General features: G+C 35.8%; 1 protein-coding gene across 1 annotated transcript in view; it reads right to left on the bottom strand.

The window, feature by feature from the left end:
- Positions 1-15,588, bottom strand: part of ST18 (ST18, C2H2C-type zinc finger) — a 242,159-nt gene that overhangs the window by 71,809 nt on the left and 154,762 nt on the right. Inside the window, exons 3-4 of the mRNA XM_019474600.1 lie at positions 2,704-2,758; positions 776-806 (exon numbers count right to left, since the gene is read on the bottom strand). Coding sequence (XP_019330145.1) covers positions 776-806; positions 2,704-2,758 — 86 coding nt within the window. The remainder of the gene's footprint in view (positions 1-775; positions 807-2,703; positions 2,759-15,588) is intronic.

Below are 15,588 nucleotides of genomic sequence, written 5' to 3'. Positions count from 1 at the left end.
GGAACATGAAAAGTGAGCTTGTCCCAGGGAAAACTTGAATTTAATGGTACATGTTCTTTTTTAAAGATTTGGTGCTGAATAATGTACCAGTCTTTCCAAGGCTTGTTCTAAGCTCTTGGACTAGTTATTAGGAGTTGATGCACACATTAGTAAGATTAAAGTAGTAATGTTAAAATTTTACTAGATTATTGGTGATCTGAAATATCCTTGCAGAATTTATGATTTTGAATGGACTGCCATGCTTTATGCAAATTTGAAAAGTACTCTCTGCTATTTCAGTAAAATGTGGAACCTCAGCAAGTACTTGAGGAAGAATGAACCATTAGTGTATTTAGAATTCACAGTAGTATACAGAGACTATCAGTTTTATGAAAGGCATCTAGCAAAACCTTACAAAGGTTAATACCTCTTAGAATGTTCAGATGTTAAAATACTATAATACTTACTACAGGAAAAAGAAGACTGAAGACTGATCAGAAACTATACTCTTTTGTTGTGTGCCCTGACACAGGCTGAAGATAAAAACAGCATACCAGAATCCTGCTCACTTTGCATTACTTTTGGTTATGCTTGCATAATTAATGCTAACATTTTGCTTTTAATTTTGGTATATTTAAAAAGTGATTCTGCATCAAGTACCCTTTGTCAGATCTATGCTAAATCTCTACATAATGCATCATTTGCTGGATTCCCTATCTTATAGCAATACAATTGTATAAATTTATTGATTTAATCAGAAAATAAATCTGAAAAAATAAACAAAAACAGTTCTTACCTGAGCTCTTGAGCTATAGAGTCCACTTGAACTGTTAATAAAAGCAGGAAAGAATGAATTAGTTTACACTTCCAGACTTGTGCTTTCTGTAACCTTGCACCTGCCTATCTGTGATGACAGAGGAGCGGCTATCAAAACACAGGTGATAATTTCAGGCTAACCACAGGATTGTAGCTACTAGTGGCAAACGTTAACTGAACATATAATCCTCACAGTTATTTTAGGATGCGTAAAACCTGGAGTATGATGTTCAATGGAACAATAAGAAAAATAATAAGAAAAAAATAAAAGTAAAAGAGAAGGCACTTGTTTTTATGGAAAGTAGAATGACAAATCTCTGCTTTTTCTGAATTTTAATTCAATTTGGGAATGATGAAGGCCGGTGTTTACAAATACCTGCCCACACAAGGATATACAGCATATTGACAAAGCCAACAGGTGGTTCTAAGGATGACTCATATTGCACCAACAACTTTTGTTGTTTCACTTCTGGGAAAATGTTCCTGATCTATTAATTCCTACAGATGTGTGTGCACGTGTATAAAAAATAAAGAGAAAGAAAATCCATAAGTTTTGAAAATGTGTTATTAGCTTTTTGAGTGGAAAGGTTATGAATCCCCTACTAAATACAATTAAACTCTGCTAAGCCAGCCAGACTGTTTTAACTCACAGCCCTGACCAACAGAGGAGACGTGCTCTAGTGCTGAGGTATGAATAACTTCCCTATTCAATAACTTTGTTCAAGTCCTCTGTTCTGGTACTTTTGAAGTATATATTAATTTTACATTAATTTCAGAGAACATTACTGAGTGATGCATCAAAGATTTGATATGACAATGCTTATGTTTTTTAGAAAAAACTGTCTGTATTTATCCTCTTGTCTGTGGGCAGTTTGTGGCACTCCCACACACTTCCTCTGTCTTTTCCTAAGTGAAATCTAGCACTTTTCACCTTTTTGGCCATTTGCAACTACAGAACTAAGCCAAACCACACTTCAATTTTTCATTCTGACCACAGCTTGAAGCTGAAGGCATGATATTAACAATCCAGAACTACTGAGTTGTGACAATGAATCAGACTAGTCTGTTTTGCACAATCCTGAGAGTGCACAATTCACATTGAAATGAGAGTGAAGGATGGCTGCTTTGCACCTCTGAAAATAGCCATAAGCAAAAATGTTCACAGGACAGGCAAAACTTTGACATTTATTTTTAAGTATCTCTATTTTTCATTCATTATCGAGAGTCACAAAAAGTGTTATGAATTAAAATAAAAAGTTATTTTCCTGGAAGGGCTGTATTGCTAGTCAATCATGTTTTCCAGATGTTGAGATCATTAAGGGCCTGTTTATCTCTCAGTACTGCATTTCCATCTGTTCCTTACAAAAAGAGAGGAATAGCTGGGAAATAGAACTATGTCATAACTTTGCAAAATGAAACACGAGTACCAGTACTTAAAAAAAGCACAAACAACTTCTCTGCTGCATACACCTACACCTTTTGATTAAAGTAAATTTACTTCTGGACCATTTACGCAGCTAATTATGGAGATAATTAATGGCAATAGACAGAAAAACATTCAGTTGGCTGAGACAAAGTTTTGTACATTATTTTGAAAGCATCTATTCAATATTGTCTAGCTCTACTCCCTATGGAAAATCTTTGTTTGCATAATAAAAAGCATAACCTTTTTTTTTTGAGAAATAGCTCAAAGACAATAGCATACAGTAGATTTTTTCTGCTTTTCTTTAAACCATAGCTAATAACATCGTGCCTCTTAATGCCAGTAGTCTGTGTCCTGCCTTGATTAAAAAAGCAGCCCTAAGGAAGCTACACACTCTCTTACTGCACATCAGGGACTGTGCACAGGAACTATCATATTTCATGGTGTGCTGGGCACAGGGTCGTGAAATGTGCTTGCTAACTCACCCTTGGTTCCTTTTGAGCGTGTGCGCAGCTTTTTATTTTCCCCATCTGCATCCATCTGTAATATTAACACAAAGTCTTTAATTCATTCCTTTTGCCATTGAGGAAAAAAAGTCTCCAATGCTTTTTTTTCACATTTCCAAAGGCTAGACAGTAATAGAAAGAAGAATAATCATGCCTTATTAATCTTGTCAAAGAGATAAAAAGCCATCTGTGAATATCTAGTAAATACCTAGGAGATACCTTTAATGATACAGATTTGTTTAATAAAGTGATGGTTATGAGTGACTCTGTAAGGTTTAATGACAAGGTCTACAGGTGTTAGCTGAAGGCATAAGGTTAGAAACAGCAGTGCTGTATGAGTGCTGCTTTCAGCATCCACCTCCTGGAAGAAAAGGTCCCAGAAAGTCACAGTACCTACAGGCACTCTGCATTACTGTTGTAACTGAAGCATATGTTAATAGCCACATTGGCACCTGCATTTCTGACAACTTCATCCTTCAAATGTGAAATCCTCTTGCTTGAACGTGCATAATTGCACACGTACAGCTTTGAAATACTTCACCACTTAATCAACTACTTCTTACAGAAGTTTTGGTCAAAGAGACAGTTACAGATTTGTATGAGTTTTTGCAAGAATGTAGTGCCCAGGTTTGCATTTCACATAAATAAATTAAAAAAAACCTAAACCAACCAAAAAATCCAACCCCCAAAAAAGTCAGCTGTTGCCATAAGATTTCTAACTGAAAGAAGAGTGACCCTGCAAGATCAGCTGTTCTCATGAGACTTTTGGCTACATATAAACCAGCAGTGGAAATATGCACCTTCTGGTCTTGGATCTGGCCCAGACCCATAATTGTAGGGGCAGGTTTTCAATCCATGGATTTTATTACAAACCCTTGAAATTCAGAGGGATTAAGATTTCATGTTCTGATGTGGAGAGCTGCAGTGACATACAGCAGATTGTACAACAGTGTAATTTTGACCATGTCCAGGGAGGCAAACTCCTCTTCTTTCTAAAAGTAACTATTAATTTTTATGTAAGGAAGACTCTATCATGAGGAATTTTTGTCTAGGCAAAATATCAGGAAGTCTGGAATTCTTCTTCAGTTTATGATAGTATCTTACTATCTATCTTTGCTTTGAATCGTGGTTTCTCTGTTTGTAAAATTGTGAGGATCAAACATACTGTAGATGAAGGAACCCCGTGTGCTGCTGCAGATCAATATGCGGGAACAAATGCCGACACCAGCATCTGATTTTTATAACTGTGTTGGGCAAAAGGAGATGCATTCTGTGGATACCAGAAGTTACCTATCCCTGTCATCTTTCCCCGCAAAAGGTTGCAAGATAAAAACCAATGTCAACAGAAGATCCTTTCTATTATTTTGCTCTTCCTTTCTGAGGATCAGCAGCATTATTTGCCCCACAGAGGGAAGATGCATGAAGCTCTGTTTGTGCCTTTTTCCATTTATAGAGTTTGAAGATCTGAGGATGCTTTATTTTTAGCTTTATATGACTTTATACGACAAAATATTTTTATGACAAAACTGAGATGTTTTGAAGGTCTTATCTGAAAGAACACTGCAGAATATGACAAAATTGACCTGATGAAAAAAAAGAGTACAGTCAGCCTTTCTAGGGGAGAAAAAACATTTTTCTACTTTCCTGGTCTTTTTCTGTTTGTTGTTATATATGGTTACACAATATATACAGCTACTGGAATCAAAATACCTATTTGCAGGAGAGAACACAAGCATTTGAAAAGGGTATTCGTGTACTTGAAGAAGTCTAATTCTAGAACACAGGTTAGCGATATCTGAAATGAAAGTATAAATTGATCAAAATGCATCTCAAAGCCAGATAATGATATCTTTTCTCTGTTTAAATTTACATTTGATGTTGATTATTAGCAGGGAAGGAAGATACGTGGCTTCTGTTTATGTAGTGGGGCTGATGGCAGCCTTTACTTGTTACTACCCTTAAAACCTGGAGAATGAGTTTTTGCAATGTGACTGCAATGGTAATGGGAAACATGGCTCTGTTCTCTGATGCTGAGTTGTGATTGAAGGCACTGACCTGCCATAGACTTATAATAGGGGAGCAGGTGTGGCAATGATGGACTTTAATTTCCTTTAATAAACCTTTTATGTGCCACACTTTTACTGCCATTCTATGCTCTCCAAGGTCCTGCACATAATAGGTTCATTACTTTTGATTACTATAGTCTATTGAGACAAACAACTCCAGAACACACTATATATTATGTTCAGTTAAACCAATATAGACTATTTATCCACTGTGCATTATTTCACCTGCAACTCTACAGACAAAATTAACAACAGCTCCTGTAAGCTAAAACTATTAAAACCACTGGTACTCCTTTGTCATCATTTCATAATAAATACCACACCAATCACAGTGCTGCTCTTTTAATTATGAAACAAAAAGTGTCCACTGCTTCTACTGAACAGCAGTTACTTTGGTCTAAATAGCACGTTGCATTGTGATGAATATTTAAAAACTCCACAACGAGTGAAAACCAACAATAAAATCAATGCAGGTGATTTTTCTATTGATTTTCTTTCCTTGTAATAATTTGAAACTATGAGAGATGTTTAATCAACTCAAACCTAAAATTTATAGGACTATTTAACCTGGTGCATACCACATATTAAAATAATCATCATGTCTGTGTTGCATAAAAAACACCTTAACTTACAAAAAGTCTCATGCATTAACTTGAAAATTATACAAAAGTAACTGAATAAAACTGTGAAATCTTTTAAGGGTATCAGCAAAAAGACCTCTCATGCTCAGAATTTAAATGTAATATTTAAATGTAATCTTTGCTTTTTCATAGTTCTTTCAGAGACTGCCTGATACTGAAAAAAGTGAAAAAGTTTCTCACTTCTGATTTTTATCTACATAGGCATTGTTTTCAATGAAATTACAGCCACAGATGGCCAGCCAGAAGTATTCAAACCTTTAAATCACCCATGGAACAACAAAACAATTAAACTCTAAGTGAGAAATTCCATCCAAAGTTTTTAGAGGTAATTGTTATCAAGGTGTTAATTTGAGAGAAATATCTTATTACTGCTGTGTACTGTAAAGATTGAATGGATTCTGGAAGGTGCTTCATGCTCTTAAAGCCAGGGATGGTCAGCCATCCCTCCCAGTACATATGTTGTCTTGAGACAAGAAGCCATAAGGGATAAATAGAATCATCATGTCTGCACAAAATCCTCACACGATGTCTCACTACTAATTTTTTTTAGCCTTCAGGACCATCAGGAAAATACCTAAGGGCTTGCCAGGAAAATTTTATTAGGAGTTGCAGTCCCATATTTTTTAAGGGCAAGCTTCACAAAAATAACGACAAGTGAACAGTGAAATCCCACTTTATCTTTGTGTCTTATACCTAGATTCTCTGATTTGATGGGTTTTAAACCCATCTAACATTTTCTTTTCAAAATTAGTTGAAACTAGCTAATGGACTCAAATGGAATTAGTGGGAGATATACAGTCAGAAACACAGCGACAGAGGGGTAGCAGCTATGCAGTCCCAAATCATTAGGCAATCAGGCTAAGAAATAAATGACTGCCTTAGAATTGCTTCAGTTATGCCCTATTTCTGTGATGCGGAAATTCACTGAGGATGTTGATGTTGAATTATTTTCTGAAAGCATGTTTCAACAAATCTCAGTAAGTTTATGAATGCTTTCTGTTTGACTTCAAGAATTTCAGTATAATCCTCCCTCCACCTTTCCTTCAATATTGGTTGAGACTTAAGGGTAAGTAAATCACTAGATCCCAGAAAACTGACTGGAGTCACTGACGATACTACAAGTTCTGCTTGGCTGAAACTGGAGTAACTTGTTATGTGACTGCTACAGGGTATTCATGTTTCACCACATGAATTTACTGGTGGTGTAGCAGCAATAATACTTTCTGAGCAAACTATTTCAGAATTCCTGCCTGCAGAAACCAAATGTTACTTCTTCTGTTTGTACCATCCCACTACAGTCAGCGGACTCGAGAGCAGCACCTGGAAATACTTCCCTGAGTGAGAGCATCAGGATTTGGCTCTGAGTTTGTTTTTTTCTGTGCCTGGAGTCTATCTGTGCACATGTGCACGTACTGATATTACAATAGGATCCAAGAATATGACTAACAGCTGAAAATAGGGAATGTGCAATAAATGATAATAATAATTATTATTATTATTATTATTATTATTATTATTATTATTATTATTATTATTATTATTATTATTATTATTATTATTATTATTATTATTATTATTATTATTATTATTATTATTATTATTATTATTATTATTATTATTATTATTATTATTATTATTATTTCAGTTTACTTACACATTTTAATTTTGAATTTCAGAAACTAAATTGATACTGCTATCTTGGTAAGATAGTTTCACAGCACATTACTGTGAAACAAACTATGACTTGGGGAAGCCAGTGCTGCTGACATAAGTAAAAGAGAAATGCACCTGCCGGAAAGAGCTAATATAAGAGCTGTGTCCTTTCTAATTTCTATTGTAATCTTTGTACAAGCATGACTTTCCCTGAGTTGGTTTCACGCTCCTGGAGTGCAGTCTGTTTCCTTTTGCAGAACTAGGTAGAGGAAAAATCACCAGTTTATCTAGAGGCAAGGAGTACAAAAGTTGACATTTTGTTGTGATTTTCCAACTAAAAGTTACATCTGATTTTCAAAATAAAATTTGGCAAAAAACTTCTCTAAGACAAACCTTAACTGATTTTAAGAGGTCTGAAAAAAGAATAGTTTTTCTCTATTATTTTTAATTTGTAAACTACTTAAGTTTGTATAGAGGCAACAGCTACATCTGTCACTAGACTAATGAACTTAGCCAGAAAAAAAAAAACCCAAAACCTTGGTGATTTTTAGGGCACATAAATCCATCCTCAAGTCTCAAACAGAAGCCACAAACTTCACAGTTGAAGTCAGACACTGTTAAGCACTACAAACATGTCTGTGCTGTACTGTGCCCCAAGGTGACATGACACTGTGTGTGCCTCTCCCTACAATAAAAATACCCTCAGAGCAAGTTTTTCAGTGCTTTTGGTACTCATATTGTAATGTTTCTTTTCAACAACCCATTTAAGAATCTAACACATAAAAAGAGAATGTCATAATGAGAAAGATTTTTTAAAATAAATCTGAAAGCAAGAAGTTTTCCTATAGACTGTCCAGAAGTATGGAGCACTGTGTGGCTGTCTGTGTATATATGTGTGCTGACTGCATCTTTCTGTCACTCTGCGACAGGTTTTTTTTTAATATCAAGTATTAATGGCTGACTGACAGTGAGAAGTACGGTGCAAGAAGGAAATGCAAAGTACACATATAGCAACTTCTAGATAAAGCTTAGATATTGGGATTACTGGCAGTAAAAATATCCAAAATCCAAAGACAAAATTTTTAGGATCATTACTTGTACCGTAGTTAAAGTTTCTTGTTCTTCTTTATTTTAATAACATGTTGACAGCCAGAAAGGAGAAAAAATATTTACAAAGTAGGTGTTCTTAAAGACTATTACTGAAAATATAACTTGTTTTGTGATTTTGATTATTCTTAACCAAGAAGTCATCTCATCTTTATTTTTGAAACTTTAGCTTTAGTTTACACAATGCTATTCCTGATTTCTCTAGGAGAAAGTTGAATAACATGGAAATAATTGGTTCAGATGTATTCATTTCTCAGGAATTAAAATAAGTAAGTACATCTACAGAATGCAAACCTTAAAGCATGTTTATAACACATATAAATCATCAACAGTTTGGCATTTTATAGTGTGGTTGAATGGTATACAAATTTTTAGAAGTAGATGGTTTTCATATTGAAGTCACTACTTGAAAATACGCAGCGACAAAATAAACCTTAAATCAGAGGCAAGCTTGAATAGCTTTGTAATGAGGATGATTTATTTTGATTCTCACTTCTGATTTCTGAGTTGTCACTGCTGTTGTATACTTCATCCATGCAACTTTGCACAACTGGCAGTGCTGAATATAAACCAAAGCCATATGTTTATGTCCTTTTGCCAAACGACTACAGCAAATAGTTCTATTATTCCCTTAGGTAACCAACATGTGCCAAGTATTTCTATTAGTCTGCTTTACCAAGGCTTTAGAGGGCAGAGTCACAGCTTTATGAAATTAAGGGGCAACTGCTAGCTTCTTAAATTTAGAGAAAAATTATATAGTTTACCACGCTGAAATGCAGCTCTACACAAGCTAATGTGTGATCCTATTTTCTGGAGGCTTTTTTTCCTGGATTTTTATTTTTGACGTAGTTCAATGTCTTGTCACTATTTCCTGGGCTACTATGCGCAAAATATAATACTTTTGAAGAAAGAAAGTGTCAATATTCAAAAAGAAAAAAATGCTTTCACACCTTGAGATCATTTACAAATACACCAAAGTTTTTATCCCACCGAACTGATACAGAGTTAAAAAAACCTCAATGAGCATAATAAAAAAAAAATCACAAATAAGCTACCCCTCACAGATTAAATTTAAGCAGTGCATTATGAAATACATTCTCACTCCTGGAGCCATATAGATTCAAAGATAGTTGTGTTCCTGTCAGTATGTAATGCTAACAGAGTGTAGTTCTGAAACTTAAAAACCAGAATTTCTAGGTATTCACAAAGTTTTATATCTTTTTCAATTGTTCAATATTGTTATACCTGACTGTTGAAGACTGCTGTTCTTAAAACAGCAGATGCTGTGCGAGAAAAATAGTCATAGTGCATGAGACACTACACATGAAACCACATAGTATTCTAGTACTAATATAGAGATCTATTTTGACTCAAATTCATTTTTGTAAATCAATTATCCCACCTTTGTGTGTTTCCGGGTGAAACTATGTGCAGATTCCAAAGGACCAAATTCGTCACTCAGTCCAAGATACCTTGCCTGATTTAACAGATAATCCTGATATTCATTCTCTGAAAAAAAAAAAAACAAACAACAAAAGAAAACCAAAAACCAGCTATACTAAATAAAATGTAGATTAAACAGGCCACTCTTTAAATCAAATGGGCAAATAATCCAGGTGCATTGTTTTATTGTGCGGTTTTTCAAAGATGTGATATAGAGGCATCAATGATGCTTCTGAAAGGCAGAAAGAATAGCAATTTTTCTTTTGTTGTGGTACTTTCTTTATATTGTTAATGTCCTTTCCAATAGCTTATGAAATAGACCTGCTCTAAGAAAAGTTTCTCTTCTTGCACAGACAAAAATCTACAGTTTCTATATGTAGAAATCCTTAGTTAAATGTTTTTACTGCATCAGAACCCCTTTGACTGAGTAGAATGGTTCAATACATGTTGTGAAATAAATGAGAAGCATTCTAAAATATTTTAATAATAGTAGAAAAACCCTCAGTTTTATTTTTTTCTGATTTTGAATATCAGTGTTTAAAGTTTGGCAGACTGATAGCGTTCTCACCATGAGCAAACTGAAGGAAATCCTTGACATTTCTCCATGCTCAATTTTTATTCCTTTCTGTGAGGAAATTCCTGCTAAAACAACAGTAACAGCAAGGGAAGAAGAGCTGCAGAAGTTTATAGCTGAGTGTACAATACTGAGGGCCTTGTATTCAGAAATAATGAATACCCAAACCCTTCAAACACTTAAAATTGTAGGCACTTGCAACCTGGGAAAATCTGGCCGTGAGCAGTTATTATGGGCAGGCTTTATTTTAGCACTCCTGCCACTAGTGACCAAAATATAAAAATTTTACTATCACTTGCAACTTCAGAGGTCCTTTTCAAATAGTATCCAGTGTATTTAGTAAAATAGATCTATACATTCGACGCATTCCAATTATGACAAAGTTTGCAGATAAACTTTTGGAACTTGAAAATAGAACTTTAACTATTCATTTAATGATATCTGATGAAGTTTTGACAGTAAAATTTGTAATGTTACATTTCTGAAATTGGAAAGGCTCATTCTAAACAGATTCTCAGGAAAGCTAGAGTTTATTGAGTGACTAATTTTTGCTTGAGTCCCAATAGATAGAATATTAGTTGCATCCCATCAATAACTTTTAATTAAAATAAATACACTTTTCCCAAATAGCAAAACAGACAACAGATGCAAGATGATAAAGAAGGGAGAAAACCCAGAACAAAACAGCCCAATACCGAAAAGATTTCTTAAGCAGTTTTCTAGCCAATAAGTTGCTGGAAAAAGATGTTATTTATTCTCAAAGCCCTCTTCCCCCTTTATTCTATTTCAACACCCATGAAAAAAAAAAAAACAAAAGGAGTCTTAAAGCTTTCTACCTGCTTCTTCCTCTTTGTTCAAAACACACTAACCTAAAACAAAAGATCTCTAAGAATAGCTACAATGGTGAAAAAAGCTCTTTCTAAAGCCTAAAACTTAGCAGCTTTTTGTCTAAAATCCTATCATGTTATGTATTTATTAGCAAGATATTTTTCATTTATTTTCTCAAAGATTGCCAATAAAGAACTAAATCACATAAGGGAGTAGCTGTAAACCCTTTGAGTTCCCTAATGTCAAACTCATTAGCATCCGAATAACCACACAGCAGCACATCATCTGCACAATTGCAATTTTTTACTACTTTTAATAGCGTTTCTCAAAGGGCTCATTTTCAACTTTCTTCAGTGGTTAGTTGGTTCTCTGGGGAAAAGGAGCTTCCTGACGCTCACAGCTTCCACTCAACAACCAGGCCGTTTGCTGTCAGAAGCATCAGCCCTCTGCCCTAACCCCATCTGCTGTCTCTCTCATCCTAAGGGACCGAAAGTTAAGACAGCACAGCTGAGATCCACTTGGAAAAGTGCACAAAAGACAGGAAAATAGGCAAAACTTTTCACATTTAACTTTACATAATAAGCTAATACATTGAAAATCCTCCTTTTAAGAAAAGGAGTCTGGGCTGGGTTGGGGCTGGGGGACAGGTTTTAAAATTGTACTGGAAAACTACATGCAACAGTGCCATTTGCTATTTTACTCCCATCTGCCTTGCATGCAACATCATCAGCTATCTTTGTAAAGCAGAGTGCGCTATAGTAGGACAAAAGCAAGACTTTGTATAAAGCACAAAACCTGAACCCTTCTTCTGTGTTTAATCACAAGAGAAGTTACTGGTTAGTAAGTTTAAATGTGCTATTTTCTATTTCTTTCACATAACAGGGTGCTGGCTGCCATACAGCTGATTCGTGGGTGAGTACCCACATTTGAAGATATGGTGTTTCATAAAAAGTCTAATACAATGTCATGCATCTGTCATGTTATAAACAGGGTGTGTAGGATTACGCTGTGTCATGGGATGTAACATAACCCCAATGGAATATAAACTATGCGTCACCCCTGTCCACACTCCAAGAAGCAACTTACATTTCAAATGTAAGTGCTGGGATCTGATACTTCAGGTAGCAAACAAGAGTTAGTGCTGATTTCACAGTAACATCAAGATCTTATACAATAAGTTATTGAGAAACACTTTATTTTAGTATACTTTATGAATGATAAAATTAATCATGGGCCAAATTTTGAGGCATTGCAAGAAGTGCAGATAAAAGTCTGCAGTGGCAGCTGGAAAAATTAAGATCTCAGCCTCAAGAGCCCGTAAAAAACATCTGTCTAGGTTATTGGTGACTTTGAGGATAAGATAGTTGTTGATGGAAATCAATAGAATTAACTTATTTATTTGTCAACCAAGGTTCTTTGGTGGGATTACTCCCCTTAAGTCCACACAGTTCTTCATTTGGCCCAGTCTGTTCAGAGCTTGCATTGACTCATTTGTCTGTTTTAGTAAAGAATTCAAAAGGATTTACAGATGGCAAATTATGCCTACACTTCAACTCCCTATATGTCTGAACAGAATTTTTTAATCCTGAAGGTTAAGTTTGCCTGCCTACAAAGAAAACCTTCACCCTTTTCAACCAGCACCTCAATTCAACTAGAATAATAAACTTTATAAACCCACAAAGATGGAATAAATGAGTTGCTTGATTTGTCAATGTAATGGTTCAGTGAAGTCACCTGGAACCTTTGCAATTCATTCTTTGGTTTATAGCCATTTCCAGTGCAACATGATTTTGTACTGACTCTGAAGTGCCATCCTACTGAAATCCATGAGTCATACCAGGATACTGATGTGAATCACCATTTGGGCCCTGATCCTCAACATCAGATGTGTGTGACAAATCCCTTCAAGCAACCATTCTTGTTGACCCATTGTCTGTGGGTAAAAGGCCACTCACTCAGGTCAGATTATTAGAGAGTTCCTGAGGATTTAATAATGAGAAAAGACATTTTACAGTCAAAAATTATCTCATCAGAAGTCTGAGGTTGTTTTCTCTGTCTGAATTGCAGTACACAAAGCTGTACTGCATCTGTAAAAGACCCCAACAACTTTTTTGAACATAATGGATATCATTTCCAACAGATGAATTTGATTTTCTCTCATTTACCACATCACTAGTTGATATATTGCAAATATGAAAATGAACAGTCACAACAGTTTGTGATTTGTTAACTCAGAATGGAAGTAATAGCTAAGGAAACAAGATCCAATGTGCTCACCACTATGATCCCTGAACATTTTTCATGTTTCTACAGTGACAGTGATTTCTCTTTCTCAAGATAAAATAACGCATATTTAGTATTTGAGAAAAAATATGTGACAGCAAAAGATGCCATTACAAATGAATGAAGATATATTGAGCTCTTGACTGCAGTCAGATCTTTATCCTGCACAGGCTGAAGTACATAACTATACACATTAAGTTCTGCACAAACTTATGGGTCACCTCGGTGAGACCCTTGAGCGCATTTGTAATGTTCAGCACATGAGTAAACAAATGAATTTCATTTGGCCTTCTGATGTTTCACTTTAACACCCTCACTGCAGTACACATGGGCAGTCTTGGAAATCTGGAGTCATCTACTTGGAAACATTATTTTTATATAATTTGAGCTTCAGAAAGGAGTTTCCTTGGGGCACAGTAGTCCTCTTTGCACTCGTTTTGTTAAGTGCAGAGTGCACATGAAACAGAATTATTGCTGCTTCAACTATTGCATTTTCTTTCCCAACTATAAGGTTAAACTTTATCTTATTTAGTTCTACCTTGAGATGAACAGGAGGTCATGTTACCAGTGCAAGACAGCCTGGTAACACAGGCAGTTGTCCTTCCAGTACCTGTAAAAACACATCCCTTGCACTCATCCTCTCTTCTAAATATGGAAGTAATTCCAATGCCATGTGCAAGATCATAGAATCATTTAGGTTGGAAAAGACCTTTAAGGTCATCAAGTAAGCCTAACACTGCCAAGTCCACCACTAAACCATGTCCCTAAGCACCACATCTACATGACTTTTAAATACCTCCAGGGATGGGGACTCAACCACTTCCCTGGGCAGCCTGGTCCAATGCTTGACAATCCTTCCGGTGAAGAAATTTTTCCTAAGAACCAATCTAAACCTCCCCTGGCACAACTTGAGGCCATTTCCTCTCGTTTACTTGGGAGAAGAGACCAACACCCACCTCGCTACAACCTCCTTTCAGGTAGTTGTAGAACGTGATAAGGTCTCCCCTCAGCCTCCTTTTCTCCAGGCTAAACAACCCCAGTTCCCTCAGCCGCTCCTCAGAAGACTTGTGCTCTAGACCCTTCACCAGCTTCGTTGCCCTTCTCTGGACACGCTCATATTTTGCCTAGCAGAAGGGTTTAACTTTCACCTGATTTAAGCAACAAACTATCCCTCAAAGATGCCTGAGGCTTTGCTGTAATTAACATAACTGCATTTAGATGCTATTCATGACCGACAATTCCAACACCTTGTGAAAAAAAAAAAAGGTTGCATGCTGTAAACATTATAAACATATTCAAATAAGCTTAACACAATCTGCCATGCTTATTTCTGCCTAGATCATGGACCAGCGAAATGGTTAATGCAAATGGATTTATAATTTGCTTTGGGGGGCCAGTCTCTTCTCCTTATTTATTAGCCCAGCTGATGGGGCAGATTTGATGAGGCACTTCTGGAATAATTGAGTCATCACACAAAGAAGGCTGCTAGCATTCAGAGTGGTTTTATCAGCAGCAAGCAGGCCTGATTACTGACAATTACACTCTGATCCGGTGATGGAGGAGAAAGAGCCAACGAGTGGGAAATGTCCGTGTTTCTATCCAGGAATAATTTCTACATTCATTTTACATGCTAAGTGTTTCCTATCTCTGCATAATAAACTGTAAACAGGAATAGATGGCACAATGTCCCTTAATATTTCCTGGTAATGAAGACACAAATGTACAGTGAGTGCTGATAAATATAGATGAAACATAAGCTATTCTCTGAGTCTGTATTGTTACCTTTAAAATAAATGCATTTTGGTGGTAAAAGCATAATCATAGCTAATGCAAAAAAATGACAGAAGATTGAAGCTGTCCTTGTAACTACACAGAAACTTTGCAAAAGTCCTGTTAATCACCGCTGCTCTAGAGGCTCATAAGCTGAAGGTGATAGACTGGAAAGAACATCATTTTGTTTCTCAATAGTCAACTACGTAGGAACTCCTTTGCTTTGACACAGTAAAGGAGAGCAACAGCAGTGACCTCCATTAACACTTCAGGGATAGAGCACATCTCAATGCTAAACTGAAAAACAACGAAGCTGGTCCTAGAAGACATCTTCACTATGATAAATTCTCATTTCCCTCTCATCAGCCTTAAGATAGTGTTTATAATGAATAATAGAGCTAGACCATAGATTTCATGAGTTGTGTTTAGCAATGTATTATTGCCTTTAGGACATTATGTTTTTTAGCAACCAAGATGCTGTAAAATGCCAGTTATTAAC

Source organism: Aptenodytes forsteri, unplaced genomic scaffold (genome assembly GCF_000699145.1).
Source record: "Aptenodytes forsteri isolate BGI_AS27 unplaced genomic scaffold, ASM69914v1 Scaffold139, whole genome shotgun sequence".
NCBI lineage: Eukaryota > Metazoa > Chordata > Aves > Sphenisciformes > Spheniscidae > Aptenodytes > Aptenodytes forsteri.
The sequence above is the reverse complement of the archived record's forward strand: the minus strand, read 5'-3'. Positions and strand labels throughout refer to the sequence as shown.